This window comes from Melospiza melodia, chromosome 15, assembly GCF_035770615.1.
Source record: "Melospiza melodia melodia isolate bMelMel2 chromosome 15, bMelMel2.pri, whole genome shotgun sequence".
NCBI lineage: Eukaryota > Metazoa > Chordata > Aves > Passeriformes > Passerellidae > Melospiza > Melospiza melodia.
This window is the reverse complement of record NC_086208.1, coordinates 6,857,764-6,885,703: the sequence shown is the minus strand read 5'-3', so window position 1 is coordinate 6,885,703 and position 27,940 is coordinate 6,857,764. Positions and strand designations below refer to the sequence as shown.

Genomic DNA, 27,940 nt, shown 5'->3' with positions numbered 1-27,940 from the left:
GAAGTTTTAGCACTCAAAGGAATTGAAAAGTTTGCTAGCTCAGTCTGCAGAGTGCTTACAAATAGTGTAACAGTGCTGGAATCCAAGGCAGCTGCTGCTCTGGTCAGAGCAGGCAGTGAGTGAAATGGGGGCTGTTTGATAGAGTCAGACTCTCAGCCAAATGTACAGGCACCTTGGGGTGCACAGGGACACAAACTCAGCTAAGTTTTATTATTTTTTTAAATTACTCTCTTGAACTTCCTTTAGTGCTGACCCAATTTCAGTTTAGATCCCATCCACCATAAGTGACACCTGTTGTGAAACATAGGGGATTGATCCAACAGTGTCTCATGAGCCAAAGCCTTTAGCTGAGACAAACTGAGGTTCTCCATCACAGAGCTGGATGAAATAATGGGATACTTATCTGTCTTGAAGTTCATGTTCACTTGTTGAAGCCTTTAGGAAAATCTGGATGGGCTTTTTGAGTTAAAACTTCAGCTGTAACTTTGAAAAGTTAAGTTTATGCTAAGCAGTTTTGAAACTTTTTCCTTAGTTTCACATTTTTAGATTTCTTCTGAATGTGTTTCCAAAAAAGTTGGGATAACTTGTATTTTTGTCACAAACCCTGTGATGGCTTTTGTTCCTGCTTATTAGCACATGCCAAGGAAAAGGTCAAAGCTGTAATAAAAGAAACACCAGTGTGTATTAAATCACTTTAAAACTTAAATCAGCTGAGTAATGGGAACACCCTTGGGTTTGCTCATCTCTTGTTTTGGGGGACTCTAAAATATTTACAAAAACAGACAATTTTCTCTCCAATATTTTGGTATCAGGCCAGCAACAGGCCTGTTAATTTGAGGGCTTTTGTTATTGCAGATTAACCAGAGCCGGAAACTGGTTTATCTTAATTACAGTTGTGTTCACAATTGAGTTTTAGTGAAGCCCTTCACAGTGAAAGTTTGAAACCAGGTTCTCTGTGAGTAACAGTAGGGGGATTTTGGCCAATTGCATGGTTATATGTTACCAGTGATTCTATTAGCTACAGAAAAAAAATATTGCTGTGGAAATAAAATCCTTCCATTGCTTGGAAAAGCATAGTAGCAGGTGGTATCTTCAAGACACTGCAGATGGATGCAGTGAATCAAGGAACCTGCTTGTGGCCTTTAAACTATTTGTAATCCAGCTTTTCCATTTTTATCATGAATAGTTGCAATAAGTACATATTTGCATTCCATATATTCGGGTTACAGCAGGTATGCTTGCATTTCTGGATTGCTTACGTGCTTTCTCTTAGGGATTGGCAAGCAAAAATAATTTTAGAGAACCCTTTTAAAAAGTAACCATAGGTACAATGATTTCAAGAGACAAACCTATTGTAGCAAGGGTTTCTTCACTTGTAGTTTGATAACTCTTGAAATGACCAGTGCTGTAACATTCTGCTGGAAAGTGTGACTGGTGAGGGAGTTACAGTGCAGACACTGATGAAATAAGCAGGTTCTGGTTTGGATGGGCTTTGTATTTGCAAAAACATCCCCAGTTAATGCAGGTTGCTATCAGATTGTACTGGACAGATCAGAGCACCTGTGATTTACTTTTCCCTGTGTTTCTGCAATGTGTTGTCAGTGTTTACAACTTTGATAGCAGTTCTCAGAACTACAGAAGTATCAAGTACTTGTGCCACAGAAATCTATTCTAAATCTGTTACATCTTGCTCAGTGTTATGTTAAATTCCTTACAGCAACTTCTTTATAAGGGAGTGAGAAATACTGTCAGCAGTTTCCCCACAATAACCTGATAGAGCTTTAATGTTAAATGACAGAGTTTTGGTTTATATTACAGCTTCTAGCAAAACAAGTTCTTATCAAAGTTTGGTTTTATTTAATAATTTTCAATTATCCTTTTATCTGGTCACCAGCTGCATAGCCCTTAGTTGTGATAATCACCTTTTACACACACATGTAAGCTTAGTGAAGAAATTACTGATGGGACATACAAAAATGAATCCTACAGAAGTCACCCCAAGTTCTCCAGTGCTAAGTCAAATATTTGTTGTCTTAACTGCCTTGACTGGGTGTTTTTACAATGAAATGTTTTTTTTTAAAAAGCCTCCCCCACAAAGCCTGACATATTTTAGAAAAGTTCCAAAATACTTCCAGATTAGTAATGTCTTCAAGATGCCATCAGAATTGTGCAATTCCTGTGTTAAATCAGCAGTTTAGCTGTGAGTCTTAGTCATGCCATGCTTACTTGATCTCTCTTAAAAGGAAATGCAAAGTAAAGCTGATGCAAGTGACTCTGGATTGACCAAGAGAGGGGAGAAGTTAAAAAAATTAACTTGTGTTTTAGAGGTGCATGACACAATTAAATCTAGTCATGCAGTATCATTTGTACCAATGTATGTGAATGAAATACTTCTCATCATGTGACACCATTATCCAGCACTGTAATGGCATCTACAAGTTCAACTACTGAATGTTTTGCATTTTAAAAGCCTTAATTGTTTATATTGTATTAATGTGTTTTTAAAGACTATAAGGAAATAACATTTCCTTGTAAATTGTTAAAATAATTTTGAACACAAATAGTTTTCAGAAAAATCCAGTTCTGTATCTTGATACCCCTTTTTGTTTATGTACCACAAAGCTGTTAAAATCTGTTACCTTTTAAATAGTGTCTCCTGCTATCAGCCTCTCTAGTTCAAGGTCTTTACCCAACTGAGATTTATTTTGGTTAACAGTCTTCTGAAACTCATTGTATGTAAATAAATTTAAGTGAGCAAACTTAAATAAATATTTCATTTAGATATTTAAGTTCTTTCCTAATAATAAAGCTTGGATGATATACTTTAAAAAACATATTTAAAAATCCAACAAACAATAACCCAACAAAAACTCACTCTGGAAAAAAAGGATAGACTTCTGGTGCTCTTCAGCTTTTGAGAAATTCAAAGGTTTCAGCAATTTGTTTTCAATCAGTTTTTTTCCCCATTGTCTGAGTTTTAGTATTTTAGGTGAAATGATTACACCTGCACAACCACATTTTTAATTTACTTAAGTAACTGTTGGAATGCATATCTAGACTTTTACAGGGAACCAAGCACATCTTAAGTTTTACTTTTGTACCTCTCTAAAGCTTTGTCTTTTAAGGTTATAAACTTTGAAATTGCCCATTCAATCCCTTAGCCACTATAAATTCATCTGGGAGCAGGTTTCTGTTTTTTGTGTGTTGTCACACCTGATAGAGCACAGACTGCAGCAAAATGCACAAATACTTTGGAAAATGCACTGGGAATTTCTATTTCCTCCTGGAAACTCCTGCAGCAAAATTCAGTAAATTGAACTTCCTAGATTTTTAAGACTTGAATAAGATGTATTACTATATCAAGGTAAGTGACACACTGACTGAGACTGCATTTGTTTTGTTTAAACTTAAGTATTTATCAGATGTGAATATGCATATAGGACTAATTAGAGACAATGCTGTTGCACAGCAGGTTTCTCAGTTTCTCTCTTCTCCATCCTTCCTGAAAGGCTGCTTACTCAAAACCAGTTTAGTTGAACTCATTCTCTGCTCTTGATTCCCCTGGAACACTGCAGGTGTTCAGCAGTTCTTCCACACAGCAAGCAGAAATCAGCATCTTCTTACTGTCTCATGCCTTAAAAAATGTAACTGAAATCCTTCTTTCACAGGCAATCTGGATCAGAACCTTTCCAGCTCTTATTCAAGGACTATTTCCTAAGCTCTTCTGTTCTGCTAGGAGTGCCCCGTTATTTGGGCAGCCATCCAGCCCCCAGCTTTTCCAAGTGGGATTCATTGCTTTTCTCCCTTGCTGAACAGCAGAGTTGTGGCTGTACCCTTACCCTGGCTGGGTGCTGAATGAGTCCTGACCTGGCTGCCTGGCATTTCTCTTTGGGCCTGGTTTAACACAGGCCCTTCCATGCTGACCCAATCCAAATGGTTTAACAAGATGCAGCGTTCTGCTCAGGGCTGCATCAGGAGCAGCTGCAGGAGTCCCCAAGCCCTGCAAGGAGTTTGTGGTTTCTGATGTCAAACCCCAGCTGCTTCAAACTTCCACAGAGCTTTGCTAAACACAAAGAGCAAACTAAAATTGTTTCTTTGGGCCTTGCTTGAGTATTTTGCTATTTTTTGGTTCTAATCTTTGTTCTGTGAGCAAATGTGCTTCTGTTGACACTGTTACTGTCAATTCACTAACAGTGAAGGAGACAAGTCTTAGTTAGAACCTAACGCACCCATGCTTTGATTTGCTATGCCAACATGTCTGTTTAATTCTGCCTGCCTTCCCCAAAGACTGCTTTAAAGACTTACTAGAAGCTATACAGAATATGAAGGTTTATTTCAAAAGAATACATTTGCAAGAATACACATAAATGCACTCAATGTAACAGTACCTTCTGCAAAAATAGGTTACATAATACCCAGTAATGAAGGAACAAATCTTATTTCTCTACAAATTAGAAAGCAGAGATAATAGTCCGGACAACCTTCAAAATGGAGGTTATTGTGGATGTTGTGAGAAGTAGCTAACCTTAAAGCATGACACCACAGAGCTAATGTTGGCAAATCAAACTACTAGCACACAGCTGCAAACTATCCTTTTGTACAGAATTAACAAATATTTTGGTTCCAATGTCTTTTTACACAGCTCTAGTGCCTCAGGGAAAATGCTTATCAAAGATACACAAAAACTATCCAAAATTACAACGTAACTATGAAAATGCCTCCAAAATTGAGAGGAAAATAATCATGTTAAATTAAAAAATTTAACCAGGATTTCCAGACAAGATTTCCTGTTCTTAATCAGAGAAAGTTTACAAGAAATTTCAATAAGTTATCTTGAAACCAAACAGCTGTAGATCTTAGAATCTTCGTGGAGGTCCACCTTTAAATGGCTTAAATCCTGAGCCACTTCCCCTCTGCATGGAATTGCCTGTGATCTGTACAACTCTATTAATGGGTGAAGAGTTACTGGAAACAGAAGTTTTAAAAAAAAGTGTTATGATACATACCTAAACTCCTGGTGCACAGGTAATAACATTCTTATATCTCCTATCAACTGTTAAACTGTAAGTCTCAAAAGAGACTTGAAAACATGCAGGAGAAGAGACTTGGCAAGAAGTCCCTCCGTGCTGTGCTGCACACCTGGGGAGCCCTGTGCTGGCTGGGCAGGTGGGGCTGGGGCTGTGCCAGGGGGTCACCCAGCTGCTCCCCACACTGCTGCACCTCCTAAGGACACCACAGCCTGCAGGGGCTCAGTAGGGGATGGAGAGGAAGGAGTGCTTTCTGTACCTTGTATGTGGGGCCATCATGCCCCCTCCTCCACGGCCATCTCCCATTCTCCTTGTGTCATGGTAGCCACTTCCTTGAGAACTAGGTCCATGCCACTCTTTCCTTGGTCCAGCTTCACGACTGTGGCGTTCTACGACGTGTCTGTCCTCGTTGTAGTGCTGGGGAGGAAGGGACACAACGTCATTCTCACAAAGAAAGGACTGTTTCACCTACAAGGAACAGGCCTGTCAACAAAGACACGCTTACAGCTGATAGAATAAACACAAGTCTTTCAAGATTTCAGTCCACAGGCTGCTCACACATGTTTACAATATTCCTGTGACTTCTAGGTAACAAACTTAATGACAATTGTGTGGGTATGCAGTGAGTGAGGTTCCACAAACGCATACTTTACTTCCAATTCTGCCCTGAACTCATTATCACTGGCATAAAACTCAGGAAGGATAACATTAATGTCACAGACGCATTTTATGAAAAATCCTTTCTTTAGGATTTTCTCTCCTGAGAAGCCGAGAGGCCTCTGGAACAAAATGTAATCAATGGTTATCTGCTGCTGTGGAATGCAACAGGTGCATCTGTGATTGGTCTCACGTGGTTGTTTCTAATCAATGGCCAATCACAGTCAGCTGACTCAGACTCTGTCTCAGACACAAGCCTTTGTTATTCATTCCTTCTTTTTTTATTCTTAGCTAGCCTTCTGATGAAATCCTTTCTTCTATTCTTTTAGTATAGTTTTAATATATATCATAAAATAATAAATCAAGCCTTCTGAAACAGAGTCAGATCCTCATCTCTTCTCTCATCCTAAGACCCCTGCGAACACTGTCACACATTAATACTTTTTAAATACTTCAGGAGTTACCAGCAGGAGTGAGTTAATCTGTAGTCTTTAAAAAGAAGTCTTGCAGAAGGATTTTCACTTAGTATCACGTTACAAATTACAATTACAAACTGCACTGAAAATAGCAGGCAGTGACTGTATGGTTAAAACCCTGAAAAGGTGACAACAAATTCTCAAAAGCTTCATCACCTACTCTCTCAGGTATTGTTCAAAAGAATAATGAACAATATGTAGGTTATCATAAAGATAACAAAGTTATCTTTACTACAACATAAAGATGCCAGACAAGAAGAATAGGGTAATTTTTGCATGATTAAAAAAGAGCCTTTAACAAAAAGAAAACTAAGTTGAAAATAGGCAGAATGCTTGTGAATCATTTTGATGATGTTATATGGTCATTTTTCCAGCATGAGCCTGCATTTTCCAGCCTCTCCTTCACAGACACAAACACAAGAAGGTGACTCACTTGTCCTCCACCTCTGTCTCCCATCACGCCCCGTTCTCCTTCCCTGCCCCCGTAGCCGGAGGCGCTGCTGCGGCTCCCGGGCGGCGCTCCCCTCACGTGGCCGGACACTTCCCTTCCCGACCGCTCCGGCCGCTCGCCTCTGTAAAAATTGCTTTCATCAAAATTTGGGTTTCAGTATAGTTGAACTGGTACCAAAGCACAGCACATATAGACAGCAGAGATTCCTGTGGTTCCTAGCAACCTGCAGTGACTTAGAAACATTCCTTTAAATCTTTGTGGCTTTTTAAATAATTCAAGCTCACATGCTACTTGTTTATACCTGCATTCTACACAAAAGCCTCCTTAACTCTGTGTTGCTACTCATGACTAAAACAGAATGCTGGAAATCAGCAACCAGTTCCTAGATGAGATTTAGCATTTGATACCCTACAATGCTTTTCTTTAGGAGGAGAGGGTCTATTCTCTCTTTACACACTAATTCTTGAGGAATTATGGATGAACTTTACAAGAACCACTACTTTCCCTGGTCAGTCAGCACATTTACCTGCCATCCCGTTTGTCTGTGCTGATGCCTCCCTCGCCCTTCCAGTTGGTTTGCCGGGGTGGGTTGGAGGCGGTTTCTCTGGGGTGTCGGCCGTGAGGGGTGTCTGGTCTGTCGTGAATGATCACCGTCCTCCTCTCATCCCTGTCTCCCCGCACCTCGCGCCTGTCCGTGTCCCGCAGTTCGCTTCTTGCCTGTGGTGGTTCATTTCTTCTGGACTCACTGAAGGTCTTGGGGTATCTCTCAAAGCCTGGCTCTTCCCTTCGTGCTGTTGGGCGAGTCTTTTTTGCCTCACCTTGATTTACAAAACGATCTCGCCTAAGTTGTTAAAGTAGGAAAGAGTCATTTGCTTGTTTCCCATTTTCACCTTTCTCTGCACATGTAAGCACATGCATGAGGATATAAAATATCACTCATCTTTGTATTAGTTCTTTGTGAAACAGAACTAATATATATGTGGAACAGAAATCCTTCCCACCCAAAACTGTATTTATTTCTACAATTGTAATTTTGAGCTTGAGTTCTAACAGCCAGTTAAACATTTCTTTATGCATTTATTTGTTTCTATTTTGGTCAGTGTAATTTAAGCAACTACAGAGCCGCCTTTTTGCCCACTGAGGAATGCTCTATTTCTCAAGTCAGAATTGTAAATACAATTCTAGTTCACTGCAACCTAAAAGCAGAATTCCAGAAGGTACAATTATGTGGTCTTAGCTTTACTAGTGATTACTGGAACCATGACATTCCATCTGGAACCAGCATTTATTGCACAGTAAATTACACAGGTAATCCACAGGAACTTGTGACTAAATAGGAAAGAGGAAGGAATAATTGCAAAAATCCTTTTGAAATGCCTCACAAAAAAAGGCCACCAGGTAGCTAATTTAAAGTCCTCAGAGAAAAGCAGATTAGAGTCCATTATAAAAGTAGCCAGTCTTGAAGACAAGAAATGTCAGGACAGTACTGCAATTCTATTATATCAGAACTGTGTGAAGCCTTTAGCACCACATTCAGTTTTGAACAGTCAGGAGTGAAATCCACAGAGATGCTGGCACACAAATACCTGCTCCATTATTTAAACTTACCTATCAAAAGAAGATGATGGAACAGAACCTTCTGGATATCGGCCTCGTTCTCTGTGATCAAAGTCATTGAACCTGTTCTGCTGGCGGCTGTAATCTGAGCCATGGCCAAAACGTGCGTCTGTATCAAGAGCCATCTTCTTACTCTCGTTCCAGTAAGGATCATCTCTCCTTTAGCCAAAACAAAGGAACCCTCATCAGTCACAGGTAGCCAAATCAAGGCCTAATATGCAGAAAATTGTTGAGAGTCAGTTGTCTATTTTAGGAGATGCTCATTTGACCTTTGGAAAGCCACTGACAAAGGTAGACTCTTTAAAGAGTAGTAGACAAAATCATTTAAGAAAACACCCAAAACTAACCATCCATTTAGCAGAAATATGAATTCTTAAACTAGAAGCTTCAACCATTAAGGCAGAACAGCTTTTCTCAGCAAATGCTCTAGATTGTGGCTTTTTGCCCACACAATAAGAATTAATTCATGGGATGCTTCTCTAATTTCAAAGCTCCCTCCGACAGATAAGGAGTGTTTCATGTTTGTCATAAACTAATGCCAAACCAAACAAATACCAGAAATCCAGTTCTTTTGTGAAGACTACCTGCTTCAGGTCCAAATGCATTTTCAAATCTGATACAGGGTTTGCAGCTCTTTTTATTATGCACTGCAAATGACCAGTTTGAGAATTACCTGTGATCTACATCCCGTGGCCGTTTCAAAGAATTCCTCTTCTCCTGCTCATAGCGGAGCTGCTGCTGCTGCCGCCGCAGCTCCTCCCTCTCCCGCGCGATTCGCTCCGCTTCTTTCCGACGCTCCTGCCACCAAAGGAACAAAAACAGAGCAGCTCTTTACTAGAGATACACAGAGAACAGTTAGCAAGGATCCAAACATAGCCCTTGTCAGTTTTCTGCTGAAAGTTATCTGATAAAATTCATCCTTGGGTAGCATCTAAGATTAAAGAGCACAGGGAAAATTTCTCTAAAAAAGTAGACAACAGGTCTGAAGATGCTGTTGGCTGTTACACAGAAATGTCTCCAGGTAATTTCTTGTATTACTACTGTACTTATTGGCCAGAAACACTTCTTGAAGTTTGCAGTGGTATTCTATAGGAAAAATTCAGTCTAATTATGGAAGAGTGGTATAGACAAAGTGATCTATTGTACTTCATGTTTAGAGACTGACTTGTAAAGCTGCTACAGTAGCGAGCATTTTACATCAAATTACTCCCAAGCAAACAAGATGAAGATTCCCGTTGTTGTACAATGTGAATTATGTAATGTTTGGCTGGCTTTTAGGAAACAAAAAGGACTGGGTAGAAGAGTGAAGAGCAAAATTCCCTGCAAGGGCAAACTGGGCCATGCTCCAAAGAGCTTCTGCCCACCTGTTCAATCCGAACACGCTCTCTCTCCAATCGCTCCCGTTCCATCCTCTCCCTCTCCAGCTTCTGCCTCTCAATTTCCAGTCTCTCCCTTTCCCTCTGCAGGCACTCTTCTCGCTCGTGCATTATCCGGATCCGCTCTCGCTCGCGCCGCTCCCGCTCTGCAATTTCTCTTCGCCTGAAGAAAAAAAAAGAGGGAGCAGAAATTCATCTGAAAATTTTTGTCATCCAAAACTAACATCACCTTAGACATAGTCATTCAAAAGTTAATTCAGAGTAAGCTCTTCACAGAAATCCTTGCACCACAAGTCTACTCCTTTTAGCCCCAAGTAGCCAAAGTGGTTTTAGCTTATCTACAGAACCATTAGCATTAACTGATAGGTAAAGTTATTTCAAGAATCATTTCTTGATGTATTTTATTCTTAATTTGGATTTCTCATTTGTCATGTGGCACACAGCAACAACAGTATTCAGTAGCCAAGAATATGATTTGATCTAAAAAATAAATGCTATTTTAGCTCTTCTTCAAGCTAACAAAACATTTACTTAGGGTTTTCTGTTCAAAAAATTAAGACAGACAGCCAATCATGATTACTCTGAGTTGCACTGGTGAGTTGACTCATGAACAGCTTCATTTTGCTTTCTCCTTTTCACCTCCCATAATACAGCCTAGAGGAAGCACAAAAGGCATTTTCTCCTTTAAGCTTTATGCTTGCTGGGAATTCCTTTGTTTAGGAATTGTTTCCCATTGTTTTGGGAAACCCAGCTAACAACACAGCTCATTTAACTGCTCTTTGCAAGCTTTTGGCCAGATGAGAACAGAAGAACAGAACAGTGAAGCCATTTGGTCTTTCTATTTAAAGGGTCAAGATTGTATTAGGCTTGATTTGTCATTTAGACATACAACATTCTCAGTGTGAAAACAAACAAGCAAATACCAAACACTACTTTTAGCCCTGTCTCCTAGTCTACTTCTCACCTTTCCAAAAAGAAAACTGGCATGCAGTAATATTTATGAGATAGACCCCACACTGTAACAAACTCTAAGCTGTGTGTGTACATATACAGCTGTTAAAAGATTACACAAAATTTTGGAGTTTGTTAATTCCCATAAAGATACTGTTAGGTATCCTAGGTATCTATGTTAGATAGAGTCCCAGACTTTAACATCTGGTTAGAAGGCTTGACAGAATGCATTCTGATTAGGTTTCTAAATATAGTATCTGATCAATTAATGTATACAATAGCCTTTAGCAAAAAGTTGGGTTACTACCTTCGCAGTTCAACAGCTCGTCGTATCCTTTCCAACCGAACCATGTGTTCTCGCAATCTCTGTTCCTTCATCTTTTCAAAAGGCAAGATATCCTTTCTACCCCTGTATTCCCTGAATTTCACTTTCTCTTGAATAATACGCTCTTTGTTCCTCAATATCTGTGGCTATAGATAGAGATTACAATGGTTATTTCAGAAGTCTCATTCATTTAGGGAGATTTCTGGATGCTATGTTCAAGTATGATTAATGACTTAGCAATCCCAAAGCATACAAAGCTTCTATCTAAGCTTAACAGTTAGTGATAGTTTATTGACTCTTCAGTGCAAATATCAACTGCAAGGCAGGATCAAATCAGGTAAGGATTGCATCAAATCTATAGATACTTACTTTATCAAACCTTCCCCTTCTAACTGTCCTAGTGTGGCCTTGGTCTCCTTTTGTTTGGTCTAAAACTACAACTTGACCTGGGCTTTTACCACCTAGTGAAGGGGGGAAACAAAAAAAAAAATAAAAGAAGGTTTAAAAACACACACAGAGCTATGTCTATTTGCCTATTAAAAATTCTTCTCAGTGAAATTGCTAAATCTCTGAAGTGAACTGGTACTGGTAGGAGAAGCATACCAGCACATGCCTGTAATTAAATATTAGTATAAAGTATGGAAGTAATAAATGTGTTACTGGAGTCTAAAAAAGAACAGTTGTTTAACTGTCTGGTTTCCAGTAAGAGCAAGAACATGCCCCCAAGACAAGTCAGACACACAGATTCAACAGGAGGAAATATGGCTATATGGCATACTTATTCTTTTCTTTTCTTCAGTTTTTTTAGTGGATTCTTGATTAGGGCCACTTGTTCCATTATCACTCTTCTCATCTTTACCTTCTGTTTTCTTGGTTTCTTTACTTTCTTTTTTTTCAGATTTCTCTGATTTCTTTTCTTCTTTTTTGGTTGACGGAGTTCTTATTAGGAAAAAGAACACAAAAATCTAATGAGGGAAATTCAGCTTCGAGGATTTTCGCAATTTCAGAAGATGTGAAATTCCTTACTTGCTGGCTTTGTCACTTGATGCAGTCTTCTTATCTCCTACGCTCCTACCCGAACTAGATTTCTCATCACTTTCCTTCTTCAACTCTTTTTTGGAGGGATCACCTTTCACCTATTTTTTTTTTTTTTCAAAAGCAAATAGGTTAATACAGATTCTTGTCAAAGATGGTCTATTTTGGGTAAAGTCTTCATGGAATGAAACCTACTTTCTCCACAGAGATCTGCTGTCCGTGCAGCTCTGTGCGGTGCAGGTGTGCGATACACCGGGCCACTTCTGTGCTAGAGGACATTGTTACTATGCCGTAGCATTTTGCCCCCGGGCTTCGTGCATTTGTGACCACCTTTGCACCAAGTACCTATGCAAACAGGAAGAATTCAGGTTCTAAGAGAGACATTTCTAAGGAAGGTATGGTATTGCAATAAGATTTTTACCCTTGTATATAAGAAAACAAAAATTCAACCCAACCCCCTCAATTCACCAGCAACACAACTCCCACCCCGCTACAAAGATTGACTGACACTCCCAAATTCTCAAAAGCTTTGAGAACCTCATCCCAACTTGCACATTAAGGAATATTAATGCTTGCATCCTGTTTTGACCAGTCACCTCCTCATGCCCATTAACTAAATGCTACTCTTCAGTTATTGGCAAAATTCATTCACAGAAAAAGCACTGACCTGAATTTGATGGTTCATCTCTGACAGATGAACCCCCACAAAGAAAGTCAGCAGCTGCCAATTAATGGCAGGAAGGTATAAGCAGCATTATGTAGTGACTCAATAAGGGAGCCAACTCTTCAAAGTCATCTAGCAAGTGTGCCAGTTAAGCCATTTTAGCAGTCAACTCTGACATCTGCTTCTTGAGAAGGTATTAACCTTTGTGCTCCTCCTTGCTAGAATTTCTATGGCCACTGGAGCCAGCCTTTTTGCCATAGTCATGCTTTAAAGGCAACAATTTTATCTTTCTAGCTGCCATAAATTTTATCTTTTTAGCTGTCTAGACTGTCATGGTACAGTCATGAAATATTTCCCAATCAATTTTAAAACTGGGAAGCTACATAAATGTAAGTACCAACCAGCTTTACAGTGAAAACAGCCAAGTAAATGGAAGTTTCAACAAAATATACTCTCAGGTGTCCACACGTGTGAATGCATTAAATAATATCACCTACTAAATTCACTGGAAACATCAGATATGTCAAAATCAATACACATATTTGATAGTCACAGTGCTCAGGTTCTAACTAGTTCCCAAGATACAATAGTGCCATACCTGCACAGGCTTACACTAACACTACAAATTCAGAGTTATCAGCAACTCCTTTGGGAAAATGAGAACCCTGGGTTTAGAAGACTGTGGAAATCTTGAAAGCTAAGCATTGTTCTATGGAATTTGTATGTTTCAATTAACCAAAATTGGGAAAAGAGACTTAATTTAGGCAGACTGTAAAAAAAAAAAATCAAGTCATTGAAAGAGTTCCTAAAGCATCATACATTAAATGTGATATCTTCTTACCAATTCTTCCCGTTCATAAGCCTTCAGAACACATTTTAGAAACAACCTCCCAAAGCAGGATGTTCTAGAAACACTATTTGTATTACAGTTTTATCAGTTAGTACGCTATCTTGCACTCATGGTTAAATACAATTGCTACAAAGGAACATAGCCATCATTATTTTAAAAGTCAGTTCTGACCAGAACTTTCAAGTATTGTGAAATTTCTTTTGTACTTATCTTACCTCCACAGGAAGAAAAATTTCTTATAAAATGAATAGATGGCTCTTCCTGTAAGCATACACTCTTACTGCTGCAATATGGGGTTTTAGATTGCACTGGTCAGACATTTCCTCTCAAACCCTTATTTAAATCAAGTATTAATTTCTGTAACTGAGTAGAGGAGGAGGAATAGACACACGCCACACACATGGTATCACAGCCCATAAAATACCTTTCCATATTTGCCAAAGAGATTTTTCAAGTCAGCAGCTTTTGTGTTGGAAGACAGTCCGCTAACCCAGAGGTTCCTAGTTGAACTTCCACTGCTACCACTAACACTGCTCGTGCTTCCTGCAACAAGTTTTACAAACAGCCAAAACATTAAGGAGACAAAGGTAACATGAATATTTTACTAAAGTGTTGCTGAAAAGAGAAACTTAGCCTGTTACCTCTAAGTAATTGTTTATCTGGTTACCTTTCTTGAAAAGATTTCTATAGAAAAAAAAAATATATGCTATAAGATTTCATTCATTTAACCAGGTATTGAGACCAACAGTTTGGTTAGCTTGTATTCAAAGGATAGAGACAGAAAAATAATACAAATCTTTTGTTAAAGGCATGCTTTACTCCTCATCTGGGTATGTACATTTAGCTTCAATATCTGGCTCTTATCATTAGCTACCATCCATAAAAAGGGTTTTTTTGCACACAGTATTTGTTCTCCATCATGATGTCTGTACAGTGCTCAAGTTACCAGAGACAACAGAAAGGCAAATACAGGAGACTTGGATAATCCCAGCCTCCAGAATCATGTGATAAATTTCCACAACTTCAGAGTATTGGCTTCATCCGGAGCAGTTTTTTAAAAATACTACTGGATGTAGAACTAGATACAACCCACCAAAATTATTTCCCACATACTAAAGAAAATACTAAATAAAAGCTGGAAAAACACTTTGTGCCTTAAATACTCCCCTCACCCCATATATTAGGTATTTTTGCAACAACATAGCAATAAGAACTCAAAAGATATTCATGTCATCTCATTCCCAGTATCTTTCAGCCCTCAGTTATGTAGCTCAGCTTGTTGTTTGCTGCTAAATAAATGAACTGCTTTGGGATATGTTAAAATGTAGCCAGTCCTACAGGCAAGACCAGAGCTAGTCTCCATCTTGACAGCTGGAAAATCTGGTGATATGCAGAGTTTTAAAAGGTAATTTAACCATCTTGAGAAGATAGTTTTGTTTCTTCAATGCATCAAGATTAACTATGAGCAAAAGGCAACATCCCAGTTACGATCATACTGAGGTTATCTTGATATTAGTTTAGATATATAAGGAAGAAATTCTTCCCTGTGGGCCGTGGCATTGGTTGCCCAGAGAAGCTGTGGCTGCCCCATCCCTGGACAAGGCTTGGAGCAACCTGGGATAGTGGAAGGTGTCCCTGCCCACAGCAGGGCATTGGAACAAGATGATCTTTAAGGTCCCTTCCAACCCATAATACTCTGTGGTTCTGTGATACACTTAGACCACCAATAAACACCAAGAATCAGCCACTATCCTGGCTTTGGCTGTGTATATTAAGAAAGCCTTACAACAGTTACTATCGTAGTTATCACATATGCTACATAAATGAGGACACAGCAAATCTGCTTTCAGTTTCATTGTAAGCATCTACAGAAGACCCAATTATGTCTGCCACAAAAAATTTCCTCTCAAATCCATTTATCAGGTAAAGTTTCATTTGTTCCTTAGTGTTATGCCAGAGATTCTGACAAAGGTTTTTGGCAGAAAGGGAGTAGGTAAAATAAGGAGACACATGAGCTCACACAAATGCATCTCTTCAACCATGAAGCACCAATATAACTGGTGACATTAATGTGCTCTTGAGCTCCACTCTTCAAATTTGTAATCACAACACAAGGTTTTATGGAAATAGGTAGAAACTCCAAGGCTCCAAGGTTCAAATTTAATACATTAAACAGCCACAAGTGCAATTTTGCAAGCTGGCATCTCAGCTATAGTACTTGTCTGAGACTTTAGTTTATTTAAAAATGAGTTAGAATTACAAACAAGAAAAAAAATAATTGTCATTACATCTAAGTACTTGCAATTATTTTTTGCTTGTTTTGCTGTAAGTTACAGCAGACTTATCTGAAAATTATAGCTTCTCATCAAAACAAACACCTGGGAAATGTTAAATGAATTTGCTCCCAAAAGTATTTTGCAATAGAAGAACATATTTTCATCAAGTCTTTAGAATAAGTATTTTTGATCTTATGATAAACCTGGCATAAAGAGAAACAAAATATATGGACACATACATATAGCAAATGCCTACTGTACCTCTAGCATAATTTACTAGAGATGGCTGAGTTAAATCATAGAAACCATTTTATTATGTGGCAAGCAATTTCTCAATCAGGAAAGCATTTAGTTTAAGAAATACTACTCTAATTCGGAATAGTTACCTTTATCATCCTTTGATGTTGTCTTGCTTTCTTTAGATTCCTTAGTAGAGCTAGAGAAGCAAATTAAAAAAATCAGAAGAAAGTTGAAACTACAGAACTTGGTGTTGCATTTTATACTACTAACACTAACAGACAAGTTAACATTTCAAAAAATAAAAATGAAAAAGGGCCAGACTGTATATTTGAACAAATGATTCCCTTATGGATTCTTGCACTGATTTTCCCCAAGATGCCTGAAGATCTAGATTTTCTGACAACTCTATTCAGTGGATATATGGCAATCTTCTCCAGATTTCAGGACGGGGACTTGACTTCATTTTGTGTTCTTAGAACTGATAGCTGTTCATTACCATCATCACAAGGACATTTAAAAAAATCGTCAATTTGAAAAAAATAAATAAATGCTGACAATTCGACAATGCAATCAGTAGGACATAGTGTCTATACGAAGATCTTGAATTTTAAAAAGTAACTTATGGCGGTCAAAAAACCTACAGGCAGGAGCATAGGATACTAATTATAAGATTCTTGCTGCTACCCCCTTAATGCAGAGTGATCTTATTGAATGCTGGTACTCAGTATCGTAAAGAACTGACATAGAAAAACAAACCTCTTTGCTTGACCAGAGGCCCCAGTAGACGAGGGACCTTTCTTCAAAGTATCCTTTTCTTTGTCTCCAGATTCTGCTTTCTTTGAACTTTCTCTGGCTTCCTTCTTGACTGGATCACCCTTCACGGAGTCTTCCTTCTTACCATCTTTATGGTTCTCAGTCACCTCATAGTCCTTGCTTTCCTTCTCCAGGCTCTGTGAAATGGTATCCTGCACATCCTTTGGCTTACTTGCTTCAGAATCTGTAATTTTCACATTTTTACCTGTTTCTAGGAGGTCATCACCATCAAAATCCAGAGTGATGGCATCTTCGGCCTGGATTGTAACCGATATGTTATCATCCTCAGCTTCTTTCACAGAGGGGTTAGCTTCCATCTCTTCATGAGCCGTGTGATCAGCCTCAGCTAGGCTTTCTTCTGAAGGAAGAGGTTTAGATACTTCTTGTGTACCATCACCAGAACCTGCTTTATCTAAGAGGATTTAACAGGAATAAATATGGCAAAACAAGAAGTTTAAACAATTTCATATGCATAAGCTAGAATAGGACCTAGAAAATACAAAGCCAGTTATTAGCACTGATGGAAGGTTAGAAAAAAACACAAGGTGTATTAACACAAATATAAATCCTTTACCCAGGATCACTTATTCTTCATGGCAAAACACATTTTCTAGAGACAAATACCAAAACATTAGGAGGGAGAATACGGTTCCATCCTGGAGATACCCGTTCTTCATAAGAAGTATCCATTTTCCAGTTTAGGATTGAGCATTCCAGAAGAAGATAGTTGCTTTGGATGTTCACAGTTTGATTTAATCTGTCTTTGAATCTTCCTGGTTCCAGAACTTCTAGCCTTCCCAAATCCGAAAGAATCACAGTCTTGGAGAATTCCAGTCAGTCTTCCACGTCGGTGTTTGCTGCTCCTTTCCTTCCCAAGCAGTTGCTTGGCAGTCAAGTGAGTTGTACAAGGCTGCTGCAGAACATGGATGGGTGAGCTTTAATCCAGAGTTCGTAGACAAATGGTCTCAGTCTTCATCCACTGGAAAGATTTTCCATCTCAGTCCCACAGAGACATCTCCATCTTCTTGGATTTGCACAGGTGAGACACTTCGGCCACGGGGTCCCTCGTAAACACGGAGTCTGTAGTTTTATCCTGTAGCTTCAGTAATGTGTTCGTTCCATCTTGTGGCAAGTGATGGTGTCCCATGTCCTTTCGAGTCCACAAAATGTAGAATCCTTATGATTTCTGTCCAGGAAGTCTGTTTGCCCAAATGCATTATGTTCCTTCTATAGTTTCACTAATGAGCACAGCATAAAAAATGGTGCCACTCCACAGGTTTGCAAACACCTGTTTTACCATCCTATGTACAAGTGGTATTTCTAAGTGACAGTAAGCCAAGCATATGATGGTCCATACATTTGTGTGGTGCTCAACTTCAGTGTGAGAGTGCAGCATTTCACTCAACATCAGTTACTGCAGTGCAAGTTGGAGCTTTGGCATCAACACTTACCGTGTATTAAAATCAGTCCTTGAATACTATGGCTTTTATTAAGAATCATAGTATTGCAACTAGATTATACATCCACCACAGTAACTGATAATACTGTAATCAACTCTTAAGAGTAAATAACTCTTAGGAGTGAAATAAACTGACTGCAGTGATTCCAGGTGCTGAGCTCAATGAGGAGACAACTGATACTTAGTGCTGGAGATAAGCCTAGTATTAGTAGAGATTGAATGTTACAAGAGAAAGTTGCCTGCTCTACCAGAGTAAAACCTCTGAACTCTATTAAACTTTAGACATACCTTTCTCATTTTCTTCATCTTCCCCATCCTGCAAGAAAAGGAAGTCAACACTAAATGTCTCCTATTTTGAAACTTCAGCAGAACAATTTGTATTTTTCATAACATTTCTATTGTATGAAGGCAAATACTGAAATGAAAACTGTTTCCAAAGATTATCCAGGAACCAAACTTGTGCACCTCCCTTGTCAAATCACTAAAAAATGTTATGAAACTTCTTTATGAAATAACTTGGCATTTATCTGCAACGCTTGGAGTTTGCAGTTGATTGGGACATGCAGATCTTGTCTTACCCCCTCAACTCAATGGGACATTTCTAAACTATTCCATGTCTTACCAAAGCCTTCAGAATGGATGCCAAGCTGCTGATTACTGCTTTCAGAGAAATGCAAGCAGTCCACCATTAGCTTTAAAAGCTCAAGAGAGAAGTCAGAAACTAGGCAGCCTCCCTGCAGTAACTACTTTAAAATGAAACTCTGATTTTGATGGGTATTTACTTATTTCTCATTAGCTTTACAGAGCAAGAGATGCTGTATGAGATGTCACTTTCCAGACATCAGTTCTCAGAATCAATTTCTGAACTTAGAGATATCAGATATTAGTATTAACACCAAAAAGCATCCCTGAACAACCATGCCCCATTCCACACTCCCCACAGGGCAAACTTCTACATAAAACAGAAGTTGTAAACTCCTGTACAGGCTGTACAACATCATCTGGCATAGCCCTCTGATAAGTTTTTAAGGGAGTGTGAAACATATTCTTTGTGAAGTCTATGCACTGAATACTCCTAAACTGTAGACATGAATTGTGTCTTTAAATAAGTCTACTTAGCTGGTATCACAATAATCTGCATTACTAAACATTTGAATGAAAGCTTTCCATACAGTGTATCTTCACAGTCTTACATCATCTGACTCTAAAATGCATGCTGGAACAGAAAAACCAGTATAAAGTGATCTTTTCCAACTAAAAAGACGTGAAAATCAGCTTAAGAGAATTGATTTAGAACTCACATGGACAGCTGGAAAAGTGTAATCTTCTATGTCTGGACCTTCATTTTCCTATAGAAATAGAAAAGGGACAAGATAGGCAAACTATTTACAAGACACTCAAACATTCAGGGGGTCAAGAGATTCCATTAGATCACTAAATATTTAAGTGGATGCACACTCAACAATGTGAACATCCGTGAGCAGTTCTCCTGATGTAAAGAATCTGAATGCTGAACTGAAAGGCACAATCACTGCCAGTACAAGGGAAAAGGATCCCTTAGGAGCTAACTCTGGATGGACTCTGGCAGAATTTTAACAATCAGTGCCACATTTGTTTCAGGACTATTCAAATACAAATCAAGGCAAATAGAAAGAAAATATTAAAGTAGAGTAAAAAGAAAAAAACCTATCTTTTAGAGTTAAGCAAGACAAACTGAAAAACTAGTTCTGACTTCCTAGTAAAAAACACTAAGAAAAAAACGTAAGTTTTGCTGATAAAAGTTCATGTAAAATATAGCCAAGTACCTGACTTTCAGAATCCTTCTCCACATCTTCTGTTGTCTCCACTGGCTCCGGGTCATGGTATCTTTTCTTTTCTGAAGATGGTAGTTCTTTAGAATTCAAGTTCTCATCTTCAACTGATTCTTTGAAGTCTTTCAATTCATCATTTCCATCTTGATCACTTGCATCTTGAGTCTCCAATTCACTTTCCTTTTGGTGTGAACACAAATACTTAATATAACTAAAAGTATTAGCTTTGTTTTTAAAAAAATCACTGCTAGAATCAGTGTTTCACTGCTGGATCCGTGTCTCACGTGCACAATAAAATTCATACCATGTTTTAAAAACCCCCTAGCTTCATACCCTTAGGCATCACACTGAATGCAGTAAAAACAAAGCTCCAAACTTCCACATAAATTACCACAAAGAAAATGGAAGCTTTTTCATTAACTGAAGTCAAACACTGACTTTAAATACAAAATGGGAAAAGTTTTTACATACTTTTATTACCTTGACAAAGGAGTCCTCTTCCACTGAAGCATCACCAGTCAATTCATCAGCTTCCTGCTTTTTACCTGAAATGATGGGATATGCTGAGGCTAGACCTGCTATGCAGAGCACACTTTTAATACTGATTCTGTGTTTGGCCTTACTTTATTATTCTCTACTTGTTGTAGTTTAGCTGGATTGTTCACTATAATACAGTCCTCCAAAAGCTGAGTAATTTTTAAGATAAGGAAATAAAATGTCAGCTGAGTGAGAATGAACAATCAATTCTGTTCAATAAACAAGTGGTTACATCCAAGTTAGTGATCTTAATACCTATCCTTCTACTTTGCTAATGGAATTCAGGAGAACACTAAACTAGAAACTAAACACTTCCAGAATTACTGAGGTTAACTAGACATGACTTTGGAAAGGTCTTGCTTTAGAGGGTAACTAACATCACTGAGAAATTAGGTTAGAATGAACCTCTAAAGGTCATCCAGCCCACCCAACTGCCTGCTCAAAATCACAGTGGAGTTCCAAGGACAACAGAATGTCTCAGGGCTTTATTTAGCTGCATCTTTGAATATCCACAAGCATGGCAATTACAAGCCTCTCCAAGCCACCTTTTTCAGTAGAGGATGAAGTGAGGCAGAAGAATTGAGTAGGTGCAGCACTTATGCTCTCCACATATGCTTTACTGTATTAAGGCCTGTGCCATTGAGGAATTCTGCTCTTCCAGCACAGGCACACTTTTCTCTATCAGAGATGTCTCTGTGGGGGTGATGACTAGACACAGCTCCCTTTGGAACCCACTGCATTTCCTTATTCTGGAAAACAAGACCCAAGAACACTAGACAGAAACATCTCCACACAAACACAGCCTTTGAAGAACATTCTGTCTCTTTGATTCAGTCTATCAAAGATTAGCCTATGCAACAGTTTTCAGTAGTACAAGGTACAAAAGCAGCTCTGTTAGGAAGTGTCTTTAGTGTATCTTCTACTGAAACTCAGTGTCAATTCAAATGCAAATGAGATGGCAGTCATAATTTGCACTTAATGCTTCATTTTTGGCATAGAATCTTCCCTCCTCCCTTCAACCTCTAATGAATGGCTAAACCAACTTTATAGTTATTCCAAAGGGATATAAAAGAAAACCATAAGGCAAAGTTCAACACAGTATGGACATCTCTGTTAGCTGAAATATTCAATTTTTACAGCCATTAATTTCTGTGGTCTTTCATATGCAGTCCTTAAATGCACTTCAAAGCTGGACAGTCCTGAACTACAGGGCAAGAAGCAACACTATTGTTTTGGGTTTGCTTGGATTCCAGTTGCTTTTACTCATTTCCCTGAAAGGCAGCACTCTGACCATACTCCTAGAAAAAGCACATTGCTGTTTTCAGCACAGGCACACACTGATCTCCAGGAAAAGGCACAGGGCAGAAGCTATTTCTGTGACAGCAAAACATGAGATTTAAACTTTCAAATCTAAAGTCAGTGTCACTGATTTTATTTCACTTCAAACAAACAAACAAAAAACCCCCAAACCCACAGAAAGTCCAGTTTTATACTTGTAATGCAATAGATTTGTTGAGATTTTGGTGCAAAGAGCCCCCTGCACAGGTATGCTAAGGGAAGCCAGCTCTTCTCAGGAAGAGGACTTCCACTGGAAAGGACAGTTTCTGATGTGCACCACAGCTGATGCCTGAAACAAAGACTAACTCAAATTTTGTGCTAGCTTTTTAGCATTCTGTGATAGAATCTACAGATCCCAGATACCTTCAACATAAACAAAAAGCAATGAGAAACAGCAAGGATTTCTACACACACTCCTGCTTTCTGTTTTACCCTCTCACATTTCAGTTTGTTTGTTAAACCTGAAAGACCTTCCTGCATCCCATCTCCAGCTAAGCATTCACAGAGACAGGCAAGCACACAGGGCAGATGCCCAACACATTTGGCAACTCTCTAGCATAGACTATCATGAAAGCTATTTAAATAATTTAAATCATTTTGCCTGAGGAGGTATGGCTGGTGGACTAAAAGTGAGACTTTATAGGGAACAGAAAAGAAAACCAAACCAATGGCAAAGCTACCTTAATTATCCCCACCATTATGCAACAGCAGCTAGAGAACTGTGATTTATTCACTGCTCCTCATCAAGAGCAAGTTGCAGCAGTCAGTAATGAAGCTGTTTTATATTTTATTTGCTGCTAGATGAAGTAATGATTTCATTAGCCCTTCTATACTATGCCTGTTGTCTTTGTACCAAGTCCCATTCACTCTGAGTACCAGAGGTATTCCAAGGCAGAACCAGACCTGAACAATGACCTTCACTTTTCAGCTGCAAGCCAGAAAGTGGTCTAGGTTTGCTCTCCCTCTCAAGTTCTGTGCTTCAGGTTACGTTGCTGCAGTTAGAGTTACACTATGCCACTCAAAAGTGGCATTTCAAGGTTCTGACACAGTTTTCAGATGTTGGTACAGTAACTCGCCAAAAAGCCAGCATCCACAAAAAATTCAACAGTTGTCTGACTGTCATTTACAGTGGGCTGCTTAAAGGTAAACTTGGCTCTTAAATTCTCATAACTAAAATCAGATTGCAACACAGACCTTGCAGAAAATGACTGCTGCTCTGAACTTACTGGAGACCAGTGCTGACCTGATTGAAGGGTAAGTTAATAAACACAGCCAGAGCAGCTGAGCCTTCTGCAGACAAGAGGCACAGCTGGTCTCCAGTCACACAAGCTGTCAACACCCAAGTTTCTGTACAGGTTTATCCAAGCAGTGGCTGTTGAAAATGTCAGTGTGTATGCAGCATTCACCACAGATCTGGGTGCTTAACAACACAAATACTCATTTACCTTGCAGTGATGGCACTCCTTTACAAGCCATGCTCAATCCCTTTTCTGGCAACAGCAATTGCTACACACCATAAAACTGCAACAGACTCTTGCACAGAGAACAAATATTCTCCTTATAAGTAAGCAGAAGAATTATAACATCTTTGTTGGTTTTACATTATGCAGATTTAGCTTTCATTTCATTTACAAGCCTTACAGTAGCACAAGATTATTCTACCTATTCGTGGTCCTCCATGTGAGAAATTCAGGCTGTTTATAGAATTATAAAAGAGTGTATTCTGGACAACTCTTGAACTAGGTATTTGCATCCCAGGCAGAAGCAGAGTGACACATACTTATCAGAAAGTTTTGGAAAAATTAGTGTTTGTATTTCTTCCGGTATTCCTGCTGAAACTCCCAACAGGGTTCTGTCACACTAATGCTAAAGATTCACCAAAAACATGGGATAAGAGGGAAAGAGGAGATAAATCCTTACAATGGAATAAACCTTCTATAGCATTAAGAGGTCTAGTGCAACTTGAAAAGTATCATTTTCCACAATATTAACAAAAGTAAACAATCCTTTTCTAATTCTGAAATGGTACCATGAGGTATAGGAACATTTAAGTCTTCTGCTGTGTCTAAAAAGTACAGTTCTTAGGCATTCATTGTTTTTAGAAAGAAAGGTCTGCGAAAACCAAGCGTACAACTTAGTTTACTTTGTTTTGTTCTTATATTTAAGTAACTAAACAGTTTTAATATAGAAGTCAAAGTTATTTGTGCAACAGTACAAGCCAGCCATTGTCAGCTGTCAGCTTTTGATCCAAGAAACAGTATTGTCAAACTGGAAATTCAGTTGCAAACCAGAGAGGGACTTAAGACACAAACTAACAGGATTATAACTGGCCTCAGAAACTTGCAGAGCAGCAAATAAACATCTTTGCTCACATTAATTCTCCAAAGTTAAATATTATCAGCCTAAAATCTGTTCTTCACCCACACTAATTCCAGAACTCATCAGGGAAGTAGCTTTCAATTACCAACTGTAATATTTCAATATCCAACAGCATTTTTGACTGCAGATCCTTCAAAGGAGCATTCATATCAGAAACATTTGAAAAATATTTCATAGTAGTAGTAAGGTAACTTCCTCTAGATACCAGACTAGGCAGCAGAATGGTCAGGCTTGAAAAGATAAGCTTTTTCCAAAAACGGTCATCTTTTTATAAAAGAAATTCCTCCATAGCTACTAAATGCTAGGGTGGAGACACAGCTGAGGCACTTAAAAAAGGAACACTTGACATTTGTTCCTTTCAAACTTTAATTGGCAAAACAACTGATCTTACCTATTTACCTGTATAATCTCCTGATTAGCTGCTCTGCAGTTCTCTACCCTAATTATTTAATAAAAGTAGCATCTGGAAAAAGTGTTAAAGTTCTACTAACTTTGCATGAGGATTGATCAAGGATTCTTGCTGGATTACAGAATCCTTCTGCAAGCATTTTTTAAGTTGGATGAAATAAAGCCCCACTCTTAATCTTTTGAGTATTGTCCTCCCTTTTAGTAAACATTACCAGAAAAAAAAAAAAAATCAATATTCCAGACCAGGCTGTTGTAACACAGTGCTAGGGAGTCAGAATCACACTTTTGCCACAGACCTCAAGAGCTCCAGTAAAACTGGTTAGAGAACACTTTCACATCTAACCCTACAGGCAGCAGACACACTCAGTGACTTTCTGGAAGGACAACCTCCTTCCTTCCCTCCCACTGGCCTCCCCTTCTGGCTGCTCTGAGGAGGTTTAATCACCACTTCCACTCCCTGGCCCTTCCTGAAGATGTATCCTCCTTGTAAATGAGTACCTAATACTCCTACTCTCCCTTGTACAGCAATAACAGCACAAGGAAAAATACTACAGAACCAGTAATGTCATTAATTTTACTGCTGTCCAGCAATAAAATAATTAAAGACCCATCAGTATTAGTCTGAAGCTGTAGGGTGGGGGGACAACAAGCACTAGCAAAAAGGCCTGGATCAATCTGTCAGCAAAATCAGTAAAGAGGAAAAACACGTCACAGTGAGTAGTTAAAAATCAAACCCTATATAATTTCACACAATTAGAAATAAACCAATACCATAAAAAAATACTTCCCCTAAACAAAACAATGAAATTTTTCATGCTCCACCACGAACTTTCCATGCTTTTGGCACAAAATTTGTTCATAAAACTTTTGCAATCTAAACAGTAATGAGGAGAAACTCCTGAGCTTGCAAAGTGAACTGATAAGAACTTCACAAACTGTGTTTTCCTTTGAGGTTTACCAAGATCACACATGCATCAGGATCTGGGGCACAGGAGAGGTGGCAGGAAGAGCCACTGCAGCCCTGCCCCAGGCAGCAGCACTGCTTGGCAAACTACCTCTGCAGAAACAAAACAGCCTAACTGCCCAAGAAACCAGTTCAAGAACATGATGCATATCATGATATTAGTTTGGAGACTAGGAGGATAAAAAGCAGCAGATAAGGGAAGTGTTTGTCACAGCAGAACATGGAGCCATTGAGATCTGCATGAAAAACTGTGGAAGAGTTTCCTTATTTAGCTTCCATGTAGTTATCTTAATCAGCATCTACCTTTCTAAAGCAGGGAATAAAGTAATGGCACAGAAAAAAAAATGAAACCACATTTGAAAATTTACTTCCTTTCACTTCTCTAATGCGTGAAAAGTGCAAGAAGTTATTCAAACTTTCTAAGCAGACAGATTTTCTTACTAATTTCACCATTCACAGCACCAGACTGACTGAATAATCATTTTCACCACAAAACTTAGCCCATGACAAGAGACAGTGCTATAAGACTGTTCAGGCCCCTGTAGCACATGTGTGAACATTCTTAGTGTGTCTGTTCAATGAAAAATGCTGTGCATGAAGCAGACAGGTCCTTTCCCAGTACTAACAGATCACAGATGCTCCCAGAACAACTGAAAACACAAACCCAAACTAAAATCCCCCTACTCCAAACTCACAAAACAGTATTTAAATTCTCAGGCAAAAGAAAACAGAGATGAAAAATCTGGAAAAAATCACTGCCAAACAGATCAGCACAAAATCTAAATATTAATGTCTCATAAGAGAAACACTCAAATCTCCTAATTAGACATTCCACTGTGAGGCTTCAACACCTATTCAGAAAATTAATGTTTATAAACCCTGTCTTCAGTAGAGAGCATGCTAACACACCCACTCTACACAGCCCTCTTCAGGGAGTGACCCCCTACCACATATTGCTGTGCCCTCATCCCCAGCCAAGTGAGCACCTGCTGATGGCTGAAGAGCCTCTGCTGTCACACAGATCCTTGTGGCCAGGACTCACCTGGAGCACCTCACGTTCAGGATGTCTGAGCACAGCACACACCAAACCCCTCCCAGCTCACCTACAGCACTCAGCACAGCTCTCCAGGAGCTGGGGGCACTACAGCCACTACATCAGAACACACATCTCTTAATCCAGTCAATTTCCATCTATATTTCTCTAGCATCCCCATACACTGTCTACAGTTACTGACAACAGACATGCAAGGTAAAGGACTTCTTATATGACAGAAGCTATAAACAGTAAAGTCACAACTACACCCAAAATATATGCCAGTCCTTCTTTAAGATGATACATGCAAAAAAAACCTGTCTAAGAATATGAAGTATATCAACAGATCCTAACCTTTGCCTTTAGTTGGCTTCTTGGTGGGTGTGTCAGCTGAAACACTTATTTCAATATTATCTGGATCACCTCCTTCCTCTTCAATAGCCTAAATGAGAAAAAAAAATTAGTTTTAAATGGCTTTCCGTGGAAAGCTGGACAGGTTGACTTCAGCAGAAGTCTGTAAGCCAAACAGTTCTTTCGGCATCTCAAGAATATTTAGCAGAACACTCTGCGTTAAAGCTGGAGAAGAGCAAGGGAACAGTAAGGATGAAGGCAGAGAGTTTCAGCTGTTAAAATGACACTTTGGAAGTACAGCTTATCAAGGACCCGCACGCTTCTCTTTGGAAACGTAACACCAGAAGGCCACACCGCCATCCATAATGGCACTAAGGGCAGCGGGGAGCACGGCCACCCTTCAGCCGCAGCCCGCCCCGGGGCTGTCCGCCGAGCGCTGGGCGGGCCGCCAGGCCGCGGGCGAGCTCCAACAGCCGGCCCGGGCAGCTCCGCCGGCCGGGACACCGCGCCCAGCCGGGCCCGGAGCGGCCGCACAGCGCCGGGGGCTCGGCGGGGCGGACCCCGGCCCGGGCACCGGCGGTGCGGCGGGGCCGGGTCCCGCCCCCCGCACCGGGCCAGCGGCAGGGCCGCCGGCGCCCCGCCCCCGGAGCCGGAGCCGGAGCCGGGCGGCAGCAGCGGCCGCCGGGGCGGGCCGGGCCGGGCCTGCGCCCGCCGCTCACCTGCTTGAGCCGGGCGATGAGCACCGTCTTCACGCCGGTGATGTCCAGGTTGCGCCGCTTGAGCTCCGACTTGAGGTCGATGACGCGCAGGTCGCTGATCCTCTTGCTCTCGGTGGGCGGCGCCCCGGGAGCCGCGGGAGCCCCCGCAGCGGCGGCGGCGGGAGCGGAGGCGGCGGCGGCCAT

General features: G+C 39.8%; 2 protein-coding genes across 7 annotated transcripts in view; one reads left to right on the top strand and one right to left on the bottom strand.

Annotated features, from left to right (window-relative positions):
• Nucleotides 1-2,309: 2,309 nt before the first annotated feature.
• SLTM (SAFB like transcription modulator) lies at nt 2,310-27,940 on the bottom strand. 5 transcript variants are annotated; one of them, XM_063169569.1, is made up of 21 exons: nt 27,758-27,940; nt 27,042-27,129; nt 20,500-20,573; nt 20,023-20,208; nt 19,519-19,566; nt 18,506-18,533; nt 16,702-17,170; nt 16,092-16,141; nt 13,854-13,972; nt 12,111-12,260; nt 11,907-12,016; nt 11,659-11,819; nt 11,250-11,341; nt 10,863-11,026; nt 9,593-9,767; nt 8,902-9,026; nt 8,220-8,387; nt 7,138-7,452; nt 6,594-6,744; nt 5,287-5,444; nt 2,310-4,965 (listed from the first exon to the last, which is right to left on the bottom strand). In XM_063169569.1, the coding sequence occupies exons 1-21, from the start codon at nt 27,938-27,940 to the stop codon at nt 4,857-4,859; spliced, it is 3,123 nt and encodes a 1,040-aa protein (XP_063025639.1). In that variant the 3' UTR covers nt 2,310-4,856. The 5 variants fall into 5 exon arrangements, with proteins under 5 accessions (XP_063025639.1, XP_063025640.1, XP_063025641.1 ...); XM_063169570.1 differs by having other exon boundaries at nt 6,594-6,732; XM_063169571.1 differs by having other exon boundaries at nt 11,740-11,819.
• Nucleotides 27,763-27,940, top strand: part of RNF111 (ring finger protein 111) — a 52,646-nt gene continuing 52,468 nt past the window's right edge. The window contains exon 1 of one of the 2 annotated variants that reach the window (XM_063169582.1): nt 27,763-27,832. The gene's annotated coding sequence lies outside the window, so the exon portion shown is untranslated. Of the gene's footprint in view, nt 27,848-27,940 lie in introns of both variants that reach the window. The other variant, XM_063169581.1, reaches the window with a different exon arrangement.